General features: G+C 45.6%; 1 protein-coding gene across 5 annotated transcripts in view; it reads left to right on the top strand.

Moving 5' to 3' along the window:
* Positions 1-19864, top strand: part of CATSPERG (cation channel sperm associated auxiliary subunit gamma) — a 42659-nt gene that overhangs the window by 247 nt on the left and 22548 nt on the right. For 3 of the 5 annotated variants that reach the window (XM_083454836.1, XM_083454835.1, XM_083454834.1), the window contains exons 2-13: positions 4172-4408; positions 4989-5042; positions 6664-6808; positions 7730-7856; positions 8364-8433; positions 9224-9379; positions 10226-10397; positions 12424-12561; positions 13572-13637; positions 15784-15894; positions 17119-17169; positions 18544-18673. In XM_083454836.1, the coding sequence (XP_083310962.1) occupies positions 4196-4408; positions 4989-5042; positions 6664-6808; positions 7730-7856; positions 8364-8433; positions 9224-9379; positions 10226-10397; positions 12424-12561; positions 13572-13637; positions 15784-15894; positions 17119-17169; positions 18544-18673 (1433 nt within the window). In that variant the 5' untranslated portion in view covers positions 4172-4195. Of the gene's footprint in view, positions 1-24; positions 163-2852; positions 2929-4171; positions 4409-4988; positions 5043-6663; positions 6809-7729; positions 7857-8363; positions 8434-9223; positions 9380-10225; positions 10398-12423; positions 12562-13571; positions 13638-15783; positions 15895-17118; positions 17170-18543; positions 18674-19864 lie in introns of those variants that run through there. The other 2 variants (XM_083454833.1, XM_083454837.1) reach the window with 2 other exon arrangements.

The raw sequence follows: 19864 nt of genomic DNA on the forward strand, positions 1-19864 counted from the left end.
GGCTTTTAACGTCACCAGGGTGACGTCACTAGTAGGGAGGCGTCTACGTGAGGCCCCGTGACGTCACCAGCCAAGAGGCTAGGCGTGTGATGCCAGGCGTGGGAAACGCAGACCACTGGCACAGGCAACCTAGTTCAGTTGCTGCAGAAGTTTATTTGACAGGTTTGATTTGGTTTTTTTAAAAAATAAATTTTTATTAGAATTTCCACATTGATAACAAAAACCACAAAGCAGAGTGGTACCCAAAAACAGAAAAAGAAAAAAGAGAGAGAGAGAAAAAAGAACAATAAACAGATAAACAATAACAACAAACTTAATTCTTCACAAATCCAACCTTTTAAGCATCTTAGTTGACTTCCTCAAGTCCCTCCCTTCTGAGTTTCCTTGTAGTAACAGCTTTCCAATATCATTATTAAACGAGTCCATCTTATTCACTTTTCTTAACATTCTAAATCCCATTTATTTAATTATAACTTAATTTAATCCTAGGCCTATTTGTTTTCTTTCAAGTAATTTCTAATTTTTTATGCTTGACAGGTTTCATTTGTTATTAAACAGACAACAGAGCTTATGCCAGATGTAACAGATTGAAACAGGCATTGAGAATGTGGTATTGGAGTCTCCCAAGCTGGTTGTAATGAGCGGTTTAATATCCTGGGCAAGGCCACCCTATTGGGAGGACTTCCAGGCCTCCATGACAACCATGGAATTACTGTATTTTTTGCTCTATAAGACTCACTTTTCCCCTCCTAAAAAGTAAGGGGAAATGTGTGTGCGTCTTATGGAGTGAATGCAGGCTGCGCAGCTATCCCAGAAGCCAGAACAGCAAGAGGGATTGCTGCTTTCACTGCGCAGCAATCCCTCTTGCTGTTCTGGCTTCTGGGATTCAGAATATTTTTTTTCTTGTTTTCCTCCTCCAAAAACTAGGTGCGTCTTGTGGTCTGGTGCGTCTTATAGAGCGAAAAATACGGTACCTTCAAGTGATCCTTTTCAGGATACTACAGCAAGGCACCAAGGAGGGTAAATGACAAAGTACAGGACCTGATTGTTAAAGCCCCCAAAGCCAGGCCCCCATAAAGATTCCAGAGATTGTGTTGTGTATTATTTTATATACATTCATAGACATTCAAGAGCAGCCGTACATAGCGGAATACAGTGGTACCTCGGGTTAAGTACTTAATTCGTTCCGGAGGTCCGTTCCTAACCTGAAACTGTTCTTAACCTGAAGCACCACTTTAGCTAATGGGGCCTCCTGCTGCTGCCACGCTGCCAGAGCACAATTTCTGTTCTCATCCTGACGCAAAGTTCTTAACCTGAAGCACTATTTCTGGGTTAGCGGAGTCTGTAACCTGAAGTGTATGTAACCTGAAGCATATGTAGCCCGAGGTACCACTGTACGTGGAAGCAATGGTGTCCATTTCATGGGGTGGCATGCCCACCTGCCAAGCTTGTAAAGACTGGGCAAGTCGAGCCCAATCTCGTGAAACTCATACCTTGTGAAACCTGAATGTGCAGATGTTCACTATATCCTAATGGATGCATCTGCTCCCAGTGCTGAGTGTTTCTGGGACCTGGGTGACCCGGCTGTGCCTTTGCTTTCTGACTCTGGTTCCTCCACTCTCAGAACCTGGCGAGGGCATCAGCCAACTACTATTTCCACACTTCTCCACTCAGCAGGGAAGAATGGAGGTGAAAGTCCTGCTTCCCCCATCCAGAGCAGCTCTGGGAGAGGGATGTGCCTACCTTGCCTTTGCTCCCTGGTCTCAGGCCTCCCTCTCCCACCATCCTTTTCTCCTCATGTGTCTTAGTCTGCCACTCTACTCCTGAGCCCATCCCCACTCTGGGACTCGTGACATGTTATGAGAGATAATTTTAAGTAGTTCTATCATGTTGCCTCTTACTTGTTTCCTCCAGACTGAACCCCCCAATGCTGAACCCTATCCTCACAGGGGAGTTGCTCCACCCCCTTGGTACAGTGGTACCTCGCAAGACAAATGCCTCGGAAGACGAAAAACTCGCAAGACGAAAGAGTTTTTCGTTTTCTGAGGTGCTTCGCAAGACGGATTTCCCTATGGGCTTGCTTCGCAAGACGAAACGGCCCTGCCTCTCGTGTCATGGCGATGCACACTGCACGCACGCACGCACGCTTGTGCCTGCGATCAAGTGAGCGGGACGTCACTGGCCGACCGTGCCCACTAAGTGGCCGCGGCTCGGCGGCTCGCGGAGGAGCGGTTTGTTCCCCCCCCGCTTCCCCGCCGATTGAATGGGGGAGCCGCGTCGGCCCCTCTCGCCTTTCTCCTACCCCCGCCAGCAGCATTCCTCCTCCAGAGTCTCCTCTTCCGTGCCACGCTCGCTGCAAAGTCAGTCAGCCCGTGAATTAACGTCCTGCTTCTCCCCGCCCCTCCCCGCCGTTGTCAAGTGTTTAAATGCAGTGGTGCTTCACAAGATGAAAAAACTCGTAGAACGAAAAAACTCGCAGAACGAATTAATTTCGTCTTGCGGGGCACCACTGTAGTTCTTTTCTGAACTTTTTTCAATCTCTACCATAAGCTTTTTGAAGTGAGGCTATCTGGAACATGTTATCTTGACTTTTAGAAGACATCTGAAGGCAGCCCTCTTTAGGGAATTTTTTAATGACTGTTTTAATGTATTTATAATCTTTGTTGGAAGCCATCCAGAGTGGCGGGGGTAAGCCAGACAGATGGGCGGTGTATTAATAATAATAATAATTAATAATAATAATTCCAAATGCCATTGCCCCATAGATTTGTATACCAACATTATTAGAAAGTCAGTTTCATTTTTAATTTATTTTCTATTGGTCTCAAAATTAGAATTTGCCCTTTTCACAGCTGCTGCACACAGGGTCACCATCTTTATCAAGCTATCAGTCCTTGGTCAGACACTGCCAGTTCAGACCCCATGAAGGTATAAGTAAAATGAAGAATTTTTTTGTTCCAATGTGCATCACTTCAGACTTGTTTACACTGAATTGCATTTGCCATTTTACCACCCATTCCTACAGTTCATATAGGTTCTTTTGGAGCTCTTCACTTTTTGTTTTAACTGCTCTGAACAATTTAGTATTATCAGGAAAATTTGGCCCCTAACCGTTCACCCTAATTTGCAATCATTTACGAACAAGTTAAAAAGCACAGGTCCCACTACCAATCCTTGGGGGACTCCATTCTACATCCTTCCAATGGGAGAACTGTCCATTAATTCGTCCTTTGATTCCTGTTAATCAGCTCCTTATCCACAAAAGGAGAAGGCCAGTTGTGTTGTTTATTGTTTCTATTTACTTGGCAATTTTTAAGTCTTTGGAAACTGCCCTGAGCACAGTTTCTAGAGTGGAAAGGTTGGCATTCACCTATCTCAGGAGACAAAGGTGTGTGCCTGTTACTACACACAAGAGGTTAAGGCAAAAACCAGCCAAGCGAAAAGGGCCATGTGACATGTTTCTTCCTTTGTGGAATCCTAGAGGAAGGCTAACAGCCCAGAACCGACTGGTTTTGCCTTCTGTGCAGCACTTGCCAGTATGTTCCTCTGGGGTGAATAGCAGCTATTCACTAACACAGGAGAAAGCAAAGGTGTGTATTCAAAGGACAGGATTCACGTAAGACTTCAATATGCTTTTTTGACTCCTTTGAAGCTTACCATGAAATATCAAGCCAGTCCCTCTGTGGAAAGCCCCCTCTTAGGTTAGATAGAATATTGGGAAGAGGATTGCTTACAGTGGTGCCTCGCAAGACGAAAAGAATCCGTTCCGTGGGTCTTTTCGTCTTGCGGTTTTTTCGTCTTGCGAAGCAAGCCCATTGACGGAGTAGCGCTATTAGCGCTATTGGCGATTTAAGGGCTAAAAACGGCTTTTTAAGGGGTGGGGGATTAGCGGTTTTGCTGCTAAAATGCTTTTAGCAGCTTAGCGATTCAAAATAAGGGGTTTTGGAGCAAAAAAAAAAAAAAATTCAAATTTTTTCGTCATTTTTCGTCTTGTGAAGCAAGCCCATAGGGAAATTCGTCCTGCGAAGCGCCTCTGCAAACGGAAAACCCTTTCATCTTGCGGGTTTTCCGTCTTGCGAGGCATTCGTCTTGCGGGGCACCACTGTATTTAGAACACCTGCATAAAAGGGTTAATTAAAAAGGTAGGGGATTGTTGTTGCTGTTTTGGCAGGTTCCTTTGCAAGGAGCATCTGTGATGTGGCAACTTTTCGCAGCTACCTTGTCCCTTGTTTTCCTGTGCATGAAACATCTATTTGCATCAGATTGCAAATGGGTAGCTGTAGTCAACGATTTTGCTGACCTTGGGAGCGACCGAAAGATTTTCTTTACCCAGCGGGAAATTAAAAGGGTGGCTGAGATCTTCAAGGAACTCACAGACTCAGCTATAGACCCTGATGACAAAAATGCAGTGAGTACAACATGCCTGGGTGCGGGAGAGGAGATCTTCCTTTCCTTCCGTGACTAGCAAGGGCTCTTTGGGTTCCATGGCTCTTGAGCTGGAGCTGTTAGGAGGGTGGGCAAGAGGTCACTTAGAGAGCCCCTAGAACCAAGGGCTGAAGGGAAATCAGACAAACAGCAGTCACACACATCCTCAAAAGTCTAGGCTTAACAGAAGAGGCCAGGGCTGATTGCATCCCAGGCAAAGACCAAGCCTGACTTGGAAGCTTTTATAATGGAGGGAACCAATGGGCTGCCTTTGTGGGTAGCGTCAACCTAGAGTTTAGGGGGAGATCCCAGTTGTGAGACCCTCTCAAACTGCAGACCTGACCAGCTCACCACAGCAGTGTATAAATCTGGAGCTTCTAGTAATTCCTAACAGGCACAAGTGCTTGAATCCCTTAAGATCTCAGTTACTTTGGTTTATTTATTAAATCAACCGTTTTATTCAGGGCTGCTGTTAGCTCCACTGGTATATCAGTCAACCAGAACTTTCAGCTTATTACTCTTCAAGTGAAAAGAGCTATTGAAATAACTGTCTCTTTTTACAGAAATACCTGGGATTTCCATACTACCTGAAAATTAATCTGAGCTGCACACTTCAGGTAAGAGAAGAGCCACATGCTTTGTGAGGGCAAGGGATACTTACACATTGTAATTGAGGGGCACTTTCCCTTGTTCCCCTGTTGCTTCAGCAATGGACAGATCTGCACTATGGACATAAACTTGTTTTAAGCCACTGCTTTAAAGTGGCTTTGCTGTTTCATCTGTTGCTGAGATGCGTGATAATCTTGTGAGGGTTTTTTTTTGGGGGGGGGGAGGTGAGGTCAGCCTGCCTGATGCCCTAGTCCTTTGTAATTCCTGGGGTCCTGGTTCCACCAAGGATTAAAATCTAATGGAGGATTCCATTGCTGAATTAGCCAGACAAGGCTCATAGTTGCCAACTCGGTATGGTCCTTTGTATAACAAAGGAAGCTGCTCTGTGCCAGAGGACAAATGGATGGGTGCCCCTCTCTTATTTGGCTGCCAGTAAGACAGACAAAAGCCAGGATAGTTGTGTGTGAGAGAGAGCTGGGCTAGAAGCAGGCTGCTGGCATAAGCCAGGGAGTCGGAGCCATTCTTGATTTCTGCTGGAATCCAAGGCTGTGTCTATGGGAGAAACAAGACCACTTGGGGTGTTAATGCTGCGAGCCCCTCCACTGTAGGTTTAGGTTGCATATGTGTGTTAATAAACCACATGTCATAAAGAAACCACGGTCTCCGCTGTCTCTTATTCCAAGAAAACCAAACCCTGGGTAAGTGACTGGATAGGAAAAGAAAAAGGGCTTCTTACTCTGTGTCTTGTCAGTTACATAAAAAGAATTATTTGAACATTCCCTCCATAATAACAACCCACTTTTCTTCTTTCTTCATTTTTCCAGTCCCTTGTTCCATTTCATTCATTTCTGGCTTAATTTCATATCTCATTTCAAACGCTTTTGGGTTATAAACTATTCTTTTCCAAACTAAAAAATCTCCTGGAAACTTTGTTGCTGAAGAAGCCCCAATGGGCGAAACAAGAGTGTATCCTGAAAACTGGTCTATCATCAGCTGCCTTATTGTTACTAAGTAGTTCTGTTTGTTACACTCTCAAGACATAGGACTATGCAGAAGGAAGATATCAGTATGAAATGGCATTGCCAACAGGAACTGTACATTGTAATCGTTGGACTTGACAATCTTTGGACTTGACTGTCCTTGGACTTTACGACAATAAAAACATATAGAAGGTTAATAGTAATATGATATGTTATTGCGGGATAACATATCACTGCAGGAGGCAGTGGAAGACAGGAGTGCCTGGCGTGCTCTGGTCCATGGGGTCACGAAGAGTCGGACACGACTGAACGACTAAACAACAACAACATGTTATTGCCATCAGGAGCTGTGCTTTGCATTTTTTTGATATGACAATTACAGTTTTAGTATATATAATGTTATGTTGCTTTACAGCCAGTTACGTGTGTGTTGTGGTATTCTGAACATGATTTACGTAATGAGGCAATTGTGTGTGTTGACTGTATCATCAAACACCGACAAAATCTGGCATCTTCTCTCCCCTGTAAGTCGCAACACTAATGTAATAGTTGACAGACGTCTGCTTGGATTGAGTCAGCACAGGCAAGTGACACTAGAGTGATTTTGTGACAAGGGCTCTGGGTCAACAAACTTCTTTCCTCCTTCCAGAACTCAGAATGGGCTATTCGGACAGGTCACTACACTGGACTGAGGCCGATTGTGACTGTCACTTTTTCAGAACCCGTCCACCCTGTGCGTCAGAAACAGGAGCAGCTGCAGATCGAAATGAGGGCTGCTCCGTATAGGGATAAAGGTATTTCAGCATGTCATCCCCAAGAGGCAGTGCGGAAGCAGGAAGCACACAAGGAAGTACCTCATGAAAGAGAAGCTTCCTTTTGAGGAGCTTTGCTCCCTTCGGAATTTTTGGGCTTCAGAGAGCAAATTTTGGATGCCACTAATGGCCATAACTAAGCAGACAGATTGGACCCAGTAAATTCACTTGTGAATTCTCTAAGCTTGCATTGGGGAACCTCTTCATAGATTGCATTGTAGGTTAATTGGCAGAAGGGAAGGCAGCAGTTGGATTTTCTGCCTTGGATGATAATAGCTCATTTCCCCGTTGCCTCCAAATGTGTCTCTCTCTCTGTGTGTGTATGTATTGGCAGAAGTCAGAACAAGAATCACATCCAAACACCTAACTTATGTAAATAGCGGATAATATTTTGTCTCACTCTTCCACCAACATGTGTATGATCCTGCCTCTAGCACTGGGTTGAGCAGGCATTTACAGGGATGTAGCCTCTTCCCACTTCTAGTCCTCCCTCTGTTTAGGCTTTTGGAGGGGATTCCTGCTCTGCCACTGAGCCTCTTGGGCCTGCCGATCAGAAGGTTGGTGGTTCAAATCTGCACAATGGGGTGAGCTCCCATTGCTCTGTCCCAGCTTCTGCTAACCTACCAGTGCATACCACTGCATACCACTGCAAGTAGAGAAATAGGTACTGCTGTGGCAGGAAGCAAAACAGTGTTTCCGTGTGCTCTGGCTTCCGTCATGTTCCTCCGTGCACCAGTAGTTTAGTCATGCTGGCCACATGACCCAGAAAGCTGTCTGTGGACAAATGCCGGCTCCCTCGATCTGAAGTGAGGTGAGCGCCACATTCCATAGTCGCCTTTGACTGGACTTAACCGTCCAGGGGTCCTTTACCGTTTGACCTTTCCATGCCTTCTCTGCCTCCAGCAAATTGCGACAGTGAGGAAGTTTGCCAAATGTGCTGGTTCACGCCGATGCCCTTCTTGAACGGCACTGTTGTGTTGGATGTGTTGGTGGAGAGCAACGGCATCGGCCTCCCTGTGAAAAACAGAAGGTGAGGGATACGTTTCTAGTTTGTAGACCCAGCAAGAACATTTTCACGCGTGCCAGTATCTTGCTTGTGCCATATTTTGAATGAAACCTAAAACAAAGCAAAACCTGAAACCGTCAATCTATTACAGAAAGAGAACTGGCAGCAATGCTCTCTTGATCAGCTCAGCAGAACTAGAACCATCTTCTACCAGTGACAGTTCCACCTGGCTGTGTCTATGGGCCAAGGGGACACAGCGAGGCCTGTTCCATCCTCCTGGCTGGAGCCGACTGCCGTGTGGCTCCTCCCCTCCCAGAACTGTTTCCTGGACTGACAGTTCCATTTGGCCATTATGTAACAATTACATGAATGTGTTGGTAATTGAACTGGCTAGTTCCCCCCCCCCTTTTGTATCAAGTCTCTCTGACAGCAAACCATTACGGTATTTTGAATGGAATTGACAGCTTTTAAGAAAAAGTATATAAATGTAGCAAAAGAAAACACATATATTCATTTTCTCCTTATGTATAGGTTTGCCATAAATATCAATGGCTATGTGGGAATTGTTCAAAATGAGGTGAAGATCAAGATTGGAGAAAAGGTAAAATGCTGGGGTTGGTAGCGATCTCAAGTGGCCTTACAGCCTGCTAACCACTGCTACTTGCAGTCTGTAGATGTGGCTGCATTTGCCTGTGGGGGTTAAACAGAGTTTTAGGATCCCATCTTTGGTAGCAGAAAAGCATAGGAATTAGGCTGCAAAGTCTCCTTTTGAGCAAGTCCAGCTATGAAGTAAGCTGGCTTCCTCTTCCTTACCCTGCTAAACAAAGAATCGGGCAACAGCTTGCAAAGTAAGTTTGAAACTTAGATTTACTTACTTTATAATCATGCACTGGCTCCTAGTGACAGTAGCAGTAAAAACTCTGCAGCCTGCTCTTATCATCTCTCTGCATATTCTTAGAGACTGGGGGGCGAGGCGGGGAGCTGGTTGCAGTGTGTGTGTGGCGGAGATTCCCTAGATTCTTCTGCAGCTTCTTGACCCCCCTCCTCTCCAGCCTCTGCTTCAGCCTCAGAGTCTGAACTCTACTCTGGAACAGACTCTTCCTGCTCACTAAACCCTGTTGCCCCTCTAGCCTCCGGCACCTCCTCCCCGCAATCTTCTTCCTCTGACCACTCATCATCGTCCCACCACCCATCCCCTGGCTCTGAGCCTCCCACCGCTCCTCTGCATCCAGCCAGTCCATGACACTCCCTGCCTCTGCCCTTACGGGTGGGGCCTGGCACGGTCCCCATGAAGTTTTACCCTTGGATTCTGTAGAAGGTATCTGTTGGTCCGCAGTGGCTTTGGTGTGATAGACAGACTCTCCTCTCTGGTCCCTTCTTACCAAGCACAGCTAGATTCTTTGAAGAATGTCCTGCAACTGAGAGACCCATCGCGTCCCTTGTGGTACACTTACGGACAAGCCCCCGTGCTCATCCTTGGCGGCATTCCCCGGAGCAAGATTGTCTTCATGTCGGACTCGATGTTTTTGGATTACATTCCAATAGAGGTAAAGGGGAAACGAGCCCTCTGCATAGCACATCTCTGACATGGCATCTCTGTGTTGGCTGGGGTGGGGCGGGGCTGGAACTCCCCCAATGGTTCACACATGAGCTTGGTGCCGGCAAGTGAAGTTGTAGCCGTCCAACGGTGGTGGACCTTGGCTTCGGCAGACCGCATGTTTTGTGCATAGTGTGTCCCAGGTTAAGTCCCCAGCGTCTCCAGTTGAAAGCAGCTCAAGAGCTGACACCCTTAAACACAGAGGATGCTCTCCTGGTATGCCCCACGGAGAGCCTCAAGGTCTATAAATAACAACACCCTAGTGGTCCCAGGCCCTAAGGAAGTTAGATTGGCTTCAACCAGAGCCAGGGCCTTTTCAACTCTGGCTCCGGCCTGGTGGAACGCTCTGCCTCATGAGACCAGGGCCCTGCAGGATCTGATTTCTTTCCGCAGGGCCTGTAAGACAGAGTTGTTCCGCCTGGCCTTTGGCTTGGAGCCAATTTGATTGCCTCCCTCTCTTTCTTTTTTCATTTCCTTCTCCTCCTGTGATGAGGCTACATTTTAATATTTTAATGTTCCATTATTTTAATGTTGTACTTTACTTTTGTTTTTAAGTTGTAATCATTCATCTTGTTTTTATTATTGCTTGTAAGCCGCTCTGAGCCCGGCCTTGGCTGGGGAGGGCGGGGTATAAATAAAAAATTATTATTATTATTATTATTATTATTATTATTATTATTATTATTATCATAGCTAGCAAAGCACAGTGTTGTGGGAATTCCCACACAACTCTTAACCTAGTAGGAGCTGAGCCTGTTTCCACCCTTGTCTCTCTTTGTCTCCTTTTCTGCTACAGGTGGGCATTGACAGCTGCTGGATTGGCTCCCTCTCATGCCCACAGGGTACATTCTCCTCTGCCATCGTTGATGCCATTAGTACAGAGAGCACCCTGTTCATCCGGCAGAACCAGCTTGTCTACTACTATACGGGAAATTACCCAATCTTGCATGTGAACACCTCTGGGTCTGGTACGTGAGCCTGAGAAGCCAAAAGGCACAGTTTTGTATTGGTTTTATGCCACTTTAACTGTCATGCCTTCCGTTACGGAACAGATGGAATTCTATGAGAGCTATGCTTTTCCGTTTTCTCTGGAGGCAGGGAATCCTTAGTCACGTTAACTGCCGTCCTGCCCTCAACTTGCACTGGCTGGACAAGGATAGAATATGGACTAACCCCTAGCTGTGGCAGTGCATCTTCAAGGTGTGCCACTGTGGAGGACCCACCCCCATGTAGCACCATGGTTATGCCCCAGTAACTGCATTGGCAGCACAGTGCTGACAATGGAAGGGACAAAACAGTACTGACCGCCAATTAGTTTCTGGGCCCAATTCAAACTCCTCTATATCCTCTTTTCTATACTATGTATAATTTTATACACCTCCGTCAATGACAGTCTTAAAGGAAATCACTAACATCATCATGCGGTATTAAAAACAGCACAGTGCTGTTAAAAGCCCTTTCCTTAAAAACAGCCAGTTTCCTAAAACCTGCCAGAATTAAACAGTATTCACCTGATGGTGGAAGGTGGCAAGGAGCTAGTCAGTCTAGCCTCTCTAGGAAGGGAGCTCCAAATTCTGAGAGGTTCTACCAAGAGGGCCCATTGTTGTTGGCATCCATCTGTCTCAGGAGACAGTGGAGTGTGCCTCCAGGAGTGAATTCAAACCGCTGTATGAGCAGTACCGAAGTGACCTCCTTGGGGCACAAGCCTGTGTATGGAGGTCCCGGGCTGCCCAGATGGCAAGATTCCCTGAGCAAGATGTTTGGCAGCAGCTTGACTGCAGGAGTTGCCGAAAGGAAGCATACAAGGCACCATCCAACCGTCTTAGGGATTGCACTCCAGATTTGTGTGGGGTTCGTTCCATAGCTTTTTCTTCTCCTGAAGATATCCCACAAGGCAGTGGCGTAGTGTGGATTGTCAGCACCCGGGGCAAGGCAAGTAATTTGCGCCCCCTAACCCGGGGCAAGGCAAGTAATTTGCGCCCCCGCCCGCTGCACTGTCCCTCCCCCAGATAGTCCCTCGATCTCTCTCCGCACCGCACCGCACGCCTGGCACCCTCCCCTCCACAGTGGGCGGCGACCCGGCGGCTCGGATCGGATTCGCACAGCCAGCACTGCAGCGAGAGAGAGTGAGTGAGCCAGGTAGGGGCAGAGAGCTGCGAGTGCGAGCGCGCCCCCCCCCAGATGTTGCGCCCAGTGCGGCCGGCCCCCCCGCACCCCCCACGCTATGCTGATGCCACAAGGCAGTGGAGGTTGAGGATCAGTGTTTTCCTTCTCCTAGATGGGCTACCTTCCCAGGTTGATGAGCCCCGTCTGCCCCTCACTTCCCTCTACAGCCTGTGCAGAAACCTCCTTTTTGACTGGTTGAGCCCACTTAATCTGCCAGAGTCTGTCTGCACATACAGGGAAGTCCCTAACTCACTGAGGGCTTGAGACCCCTCACCTGGTTTAGCCAGCCTGTTGAAGATGTTCCCAGGGTGTGACCGCTGTCACAGGTTGACAGCTTCTAGGAGCCACTGGTGAGAGCTGAGTGCAGGGTGGGGACCAAAGCACCCCAGAAGGAGCACGATGTGTCCCCCACCAGAGGTACTATCCCTCTCCTAACACCCCATAATGCACCCCCTCATAACACTGTAATCTGACAAACCATCTGGCAAACAATGCTCCTGTGCCTTTGTAAGGTGCTTAGAGTAACTGATCGGGACCATCTCTCTCTGGAATGCGCTACCACAAGATGTTGTCATGGACTGTCATAAAGGGTATAGATAACTTCATGGAGGATAGCACTGCCTGTGACCACTAGTCGCGATACATGACCCCAGAATGAGAGGTAGGATACCTTTGGATACTAGTCGCCGGGGAACAAAAGGCACAGAAGGATATTTAACTCATGCCCTGCTTGTGGGTTTCCCAGGGGCATCTGGTTGCAGGATCCTGGGCTAGGTGGGGCCTGATCCAGCTGCCGGGCTCTTCACATGTTCTCTTCTATTTCTTTAGAGCTCTGGACACGCATATTGAACCATGTCTGCGTGAGAACCTTGAACCCAGTCTTTTTCCCAATGAATGGCTCTGAATTTGTGATTGCCCTTGGTGGCGGCTGGCAGGAAGGAGAATTCTTTCTTATCACGATTAGAGGTATTTATCTTGCCCCACGTAGGACTATAGGACAGAATGTATGGGGGCTAGCTTGAGGAGGGGCATGCTCTTCCGTTGTTCTGTGCAACGGGGTGTTGAGCAAGACTTGAATGGTGTGGTCTCAGTTGGATGATTGATGGACCGTCCTCAGGTTTTAAGCTACGTTGCTGATATGCTTGATAATTTTCAGGTACTATGGTAATTCATAATTGCCTTATTTTTATTTTTATTTTATTATTATTATTATTATTATTATTATTATTATTATTTATTTATACCCCGCCCTACCCAGCCACGGATGGGCTCAGGGCAGCTAACAAGCAATAATAAAAACAAGTTGAATGAATACAACTTAAAAACAAGATTAAAATACAACATCAAAATATCGAAACATAAAAATATTAAAATGCAGCCTCATCACAGGAGGAGAAAGAAAAAAGAAAGAGGGGGAGGGGATCAAATTGGCTCCAAGCCAAAGGCCAGGCGGAGCAACTCTGTCTTACAAGCCCTGCGGAAAGAAATCAGATCATACAGGGCCCTGGTCTCATGAGGCAGAGCGTTCCACCAGACCAGAGCCAGTGTTGAAAAGGCCCTGGCTCTGGTTGAGGCTAATCTGACTTCCTTAGGGCCTGGGACCACTAGGGTGTTGCTATTTATGGACCTTGAGGCTCTCCATGGGGCATACCGGGAGAGGTGGTCCCGTAGGTAGGAGGGTCCTAGGCCGTGAAGGTCTTTAAAGGTCAAAACCAGCACTTTAAATCTGACCCTGTACTCCACCGGGAGCCAGTGCAGCTTGTGTTTTAAATCGTGTTTTTTACTGTGCGGATGACTGGGAACATTTCCTGACAAACTGAATAAAGAAAGTGGGTCGGTTTGGGGCAGAGCATGACTTCTGGATCATAAGTAGGGTATATATGTGCTGGCAATGGGAGGCTTTGTCCATTGGAGAGTGGGAAGGGAGAAACAGCCCACTCATTTTAACCCTACCCATGGTTCCTTTTTCTTTATAGATGGGATTGTGAAGGCTTCTGGATCCTTGAGGGAAAAGGAAGAGACAGTATGTGATTTTGTAAGGGGTACGTCCATTTTGATTTTTAAAACGTGCCTCCCCCTGGGTAGCCTCCACAGTCTCATGCCACTATGGTGAGCTTTGTAGTGAGGGAGGTAAAGCCAGAATGGGCCATATACAGTGGTGCCTTGCAAGACGAAATTAATTCGTTCTGCGAGTTTTTTCATCTTGTGAATTTTTCGTCTTGGGAAGCACGGTTTCCCATAGGAAATGCATTGACGGTTTCCCATAGGAATGCATTGACGGTTTTAAGAAAAAGGCGCAAGATGTTTTTGTCTTGCGAAGCAAGCCCATAGGGAAATTTGTCTTGCGAAGCAACTCAAAAAACAAAAAACTCTTTAGTCTTGCGAGTTTTTCGTCTTGCGAGGCATTCGTCTTGCGAGGCACCACTGCATGTCTTTGTTTCCCTAATCACAATTCAGGACCCCAAATCCAACAATGTACCTGTACAACATGGAATGAACTGGGTTGGGGAGAGCTAATTTTCTCCGTGACTGTTATTTCTTTATAAAATTTATATCCTGTCCTTCCAAAGGAATCCAAAAACAGCAAAGACAAAACAAAAACCTTTTAAGAACAATTCTAATACAGATGCAGACCAGGAATGGTTTCTTTATTATGAATAACTACAGTGGTGCCCCGCAAGACGAATGCCTCGCAAGACGGAAAACCCGCTAGACGAAAGGGTTTTCCGTTTTTCGATGCGCTTCGCAGGACGAATTTCCCTATGGGCTTGCTTTGTAAGACGAAAATGTCTTGCGAGTCTTGCGATTTTTTCCCGCTCCCCACCCCCTTTTTCTAAGCCACTAAGCCGCTAATAGCCTTTTAGCAGCTAATCCGCTAATCCCTTAAGCCTTTAATAGCCGCTAATAGCCGCTAAACCGCTAATAGCGCTAATCCACTAAGCCGCTAATAGGGTTGCTTCGCAAGACAAAAACCGCTAGACGAAGAGACTCGCGGAACGAATTAATTTCGTCTTGCGAGGCACCACTGTATTCTGGGCATATCTTATATATATCTTGTTTATATTGTAAACCACTCTGCGATCCTCAGATGAAAGGTGGTATAAATAATTAATAAAAAAAACAACTCTATGCACTTTTGACAATTATTATTTCATAGAATCATAGAATTGTAGCATTGGAAGGGACTCCAAGGGTCATCTAGTTAAACCCTTCTATGCAGGTAACTAAAGCATCCATAAGAGATGGCCCTCCAGCCTGTCCTTCAAAAACCTCCTTGGAAGGAGAATGCATCACCTCCCAAGGGAATCCATTCCACTGTTGAACGGCTCTTACCATCAGAAAGTTCATCCTGATGTTTAGTCAGAATCTCCTTTCTTGTAACCTGCACCCACTGATTTCGTTCCATTACTATGGAGCAGGAGAAAACAAGCTTGCTCCATCTTCCATGTGTCAGTCTTTTGAATAATTGGTTTTGGGTTTGGTCAGTCAACCACCTACAAATCCAACTAACAGTTGCGTTGCCCAGATATTCTCTGCAAGGGGGATTTTGTCAAAAGCCTTACTGAAATCAAGATACACTACGTCCACAGCATCCCCCTGATCCACCAAGCTTGTAACTCTATCAAAAAAAGAAATGAGATCCGTCTGGCATGACTTGTCTTTGAGAAACCCTTGCTGGGTCTCAGTAATCAAAGCGTCCTTTCCTAAGTGCTCACAAACCAACTGTTTAATCTTCTGTTCTAGGACCTTCCCTGGTCTGTTCTAAGACCTTTCCTGGTAACGACATCAAGCTGACTGGTCAGTAATGACCTGGGTCTTCTTCCCCAATTTTTGAAGATGGGGACAACATTTGCCCGCCACCAGTCTGCAGGGATTTAGCATTCATTTCCTCTTCCCAGGAAATCCTGGGAATTGTAGCTCCTTGGGAACACCACTAAAGATTTCACCCAGTGTACTTAAATAGCTCCACTAAAGGATGATTCCCAGAGTTCTTTGGAAGATGACATTTAAGCTGGTATAAAAATCAACATATGGGTAAACAGAGACATGGCATAATAGTAGGAGCAATGTGGTCTGTTCAGAGTGGCCAGCAGGAAGATCTGCTCATGCCACGAATGCAAAACCTACAGTGACATCTCTTTAAATAATGCAATTTTTCCATTGCCCCAATCTTCTTCTCCCTTCTAGGTTCGGCGTGCTCCATCAAATGGGCCACTTACTCCTTGGCTGATAACCGGATATATTTGCTGGTGCATGAGACGGGAACAGACAAACACACCATTGTGGTATACTTACTAGGTTAGACTGGCTCTCTTAAGCGTTATTCGTATTGTTTATTGTACTTGAAATTCAGCTTGGTGGTGTTAAAAAAATCAAAATCAAATCTATTCTGGCAGGAACCTGTCTAACAATCATGACACAAAAAGAGAAAGGGACAGATAAATAAACAGTAAAATGAGCAAATTCAGGTGCACTGAAGTTACCCCGCCACATGCTAGAAGTGCCAAAATGTGATTTGGGGGCACAGGGGAATTGAAGGAAAATAAAATAACATTTGGAAAAGATGTTGAAATACTGAAAGGCATTATAAGGAACAATTGTGCAGAAATGGTTTCCTGTTTGTGGGTTAAACCACAGAGCCTAGGGCTTGCCGATCAGAAGGTCGGCAGTTCGAATCCCTGCGACGGGGTGAGCTCCTGTTGCTCAGTCCCAGCTCCTGCCAACCTAGCAGTTTGAAAGCACGTCAAAGTGCAAGTAGATAAATAGGTACCGCTCCGGCGGGAAGGTAAACCGCATTTCCGTGCATTAGTCTGGTTTGCTAGAAGCGGCTTAGTCATGCTGGCCACACGACCCGGAAGCTGTACGCCAGCTCCCTTGGCCAATAAAGCGAGATGAGCGCCACAACCCCAGAGTCGGCAACGACTGGACCTAATGGTCAGGGGTCCCTTTACCTTTACCTCAGTTTTTGAGCGTCTCGGAAGTCAAACATTTAGGCTTTTGAACGCCAAAAACCCGGAAATAACTGCTTTGGTTTTTGAACACTTTTTGGAAACCAAAATTCTTCCGGAAATGCATGCTTTGGTTTTTGAACGTTTCGGAACCGAGGTTCCACTGTGCATGGGAAAATGGAAAGTGGCAAATGTGCCATCAAGTAAAGATTGGTATGATAAATTAAAGAGCTATGCTTTTCATGGCTGAATAAACCCACTTTATTAGATTTAGAGAACAAAATCAAAGGCACGATATCCGCAGGCAGAAATGGATTAATTTTATCAATCATGAGTTATCAAATGTATGGATTCACTGTATTCTGATAGAAGGAAGCATATATTAGTCCAAGTCAATTGCTGTTGTGCTCCGTAGAAAATTCAGTTACAAGCATAATTTCAGTCCAACTAATTGTAATTACCAGTATAGCATCTGTTACATCCTTTTCTTTTCCCCCAAGCTTATGCATAAATGTAATAAAGTAAATAAGTAGGCAATGTTAACATTTGGATGTTTTCTCTGCTCACTTTGCAGACGAAGGGGTTTTTGAATTTATTTATCATATCCCTGAAAAAGTTCCCAAGGGTAAGTTAGGCCACAGAATCTGAGACAAGGCAGAATCTGCTGCTACTTGCACAAGACAACACCTGTGCACTCGTGTGTTAAGCCACAAAAATTAACACCCGGGGCTCCAAATTTGCTAACGGAATTTGCAGCTTCCACTTCCCCCTTTATTGTGCATTGAAAGGGATGGGGGCGAGGATGGCAACGAAACCCTTGACCCTTCTGATTGCAAGTACAGGAGGATAGTTACATGGCAGACAAGTCGGAAGGGGCTTTGAGTACGTATTAATCCTGGAACTCTTTGCCAAAACCCCAAGTTCTGAACCGAAGGGAATTCATAATGAGAGCAAGTTATGCAAATATGTGGAGTGGATTCATGGGGCGGTTTTACATTGCCTTGTCATGGTTCCTCACAAAGCAGTGCATAGTTTGCGGAGGGTCATCAGGATACCCTGCTTAAGGGACAAGTCCCTTGTGTCATTAACGTGTACCTGTTTCCCCCTGTTATGTACTGAGTTGAATAGGATCCAAACTGCAGCAGTCTGATTGGTCCTAGAACAATAGGATCCAAAAGGCAGCAGTCTGATTGGTCCTAGAACAATAGGATTCAGAATGCAGCAGTCTGATTGGTCCTAGAACAATGCAGCAGTATGATTGGTTGGCAGGAACCACCCAATCATGCTCCAGATAGAAGTGAATCCACAACCTGATTGGCTTACAGTAGAATTCCGGAATTAGCCAATCATGTGCAGCCCATTGTGTAAATAATGTATATAAGGCAGATACTTTGAGGGGACATTCACTCATTCCTCCTCACCACTATGAGCTGAATAAAGAGCATGAAATCACTTTGCGACTCTCAGTATATTTCACCCCCTTTAAATATCAGCCGCAGGCGAGGGGCAGGGTGAGGATCAGGACCCATGTGTCAGTAGTGGGGAGCCCCTGGACGGCAACTCCCATCAGGCCCATTGAGCACGGCCAATGGCTAGGGATGGTAGGCGCTGCAGTTGAGCAGCACCTGGAGGATCAAAGATTCCATACATGGGGGATGGAGGTTGTCCAGCAACAGCTGTCAGACCACAGCTTCCTCAACCCTGCCTTATGCCACGTTATCACTATAATATTATATTATCCCTCATCTCTAGAGAAGTGACCCAGGAAAAGGCAGTCCATTGAAATCTTTCTCTCAGAGAAGCAAAGAATGCAATACTGTGCATTTTTTCTCCTGTTTCAAAAACTCAAGCTGAATCTTCAAATATGGAGTGGGAATAGCTGGGGGAAACAGAGATGGTTTCCACCATTGCATCCTTTTTTCTAGTTACTCTCATAACTGCTACCACCCCCATTTAGAACATCCATTGTAGTCAACTTCTCTTCTTTTTTCTGTTGCAGCCTCTGATAAAGGGTTTGTGTTGTTGCTAGGACTGGAGCATTACACAAACACAACCCTTATACCAAGAGGTTTGGCTTTGAACCCCTTCAGTAATATATTTTACATCTGGGGGAATGCTATCTTGCAAAGGTAAGATTCCCTACGAAAAGCCTCCAGGTATGAATATGGTTCCAGCCACCTTTCTGTTTATATTACTTTCATCTTTAGGAAATACTGAATCTAAAGGCGACCAGAAATTCCAAAGAGATTGGAGTAAATTTATTGAGTATTTGAAAGATTGTTGCAAAAATGTGAAGACACTGAAATAAATCTTGTAACGTAATGAAGGACAGAAACTGGCAGTTGAAATGCGCATACAATTTATTAGAAATGGGAAAGCCAGTTGAAGGGAAGGAGGGAAGTCATGTGCTCGGCGGAGCAAAAGTATTTGATATGTATTTGAAAGGTTGTTATATTCTGTGTTTTTGAAAAAACAAAAACAAAAAAGTATGTCAAAAAAAGAGAAAATGCTGAATCTAGTGCCCAGAAATCTAAATCTGCACCCTAGTAGCAGTAGACTTTCCTACGATGTCGGCCATAGTTTTTTGCACTCTCTTGGCTTATCTTCAGTTTTCTCACAGTGCTGTTTCTATAAAGCTTGGAATAGACAAAAGACAACAGTATTGTGGCACCTTAAAAACTAACCATTTTATTATGGTATAAGACAGGAGCTGCCAAACTGATCCTCATTCCACCAGTGGTCCTCAAGCATCATTCAGTGGTCTGTGGTGTCTCTGTGGATTTGTGGTTGAAGACGGGAGACAGCTCATCCATTGCATTAATATTCATATAGATTTTATTTGTATTTTTATTTCTTATATTTCATTACAATTTGAATTCTATGGTATTCATATTGTAACACAATGCACTACAATATATAAGAAATAAAAGAGCCCATAGAAATTATGCAGCTTCTAGCTCGGTGTATTACAAATCGGTAGCACTAGGAGAAAATGATATTAAAGGCTCTGCTAGGATCTGCAATGTTTTCAAGTGGTCGGGGGAGGGGGAGAAGTTGGGGAACTGTTGGCATAATGTTTTGTGGATCACAACCCACTTCATGAATGCATGAAGTGTACTGGCAACGACCGTTTTGCGCGGAAGTCGCATGTCTAACTGCTGTGTGCATAAGTCCATCTTGAATCCATTCGCCCCCTTTTCCAACCACCTCCGGATTGCAGCAATTTTCGCTTGTTCGTTAGGTGCGTGTAAAATGGTTGTTGCCTCTGTTACAAGAAAAAACCTGCTCCTTTTCCCTTATGGGGTAGCCAAGAGCCCATC

The sequence above is a fragment of the Podarcis tiliguerta genome (genome assembly GCF_965153285.1).
Source record: "Podarcis tiliguerta genome assembly, chromosome: 8".
Classification (NCBI taxonomy): Eukaryota; Metazoa; Chordata; class Lepidosauria; order Squamata; family Lacertidae; genus Podarcis; species Podarcis tiliguerta.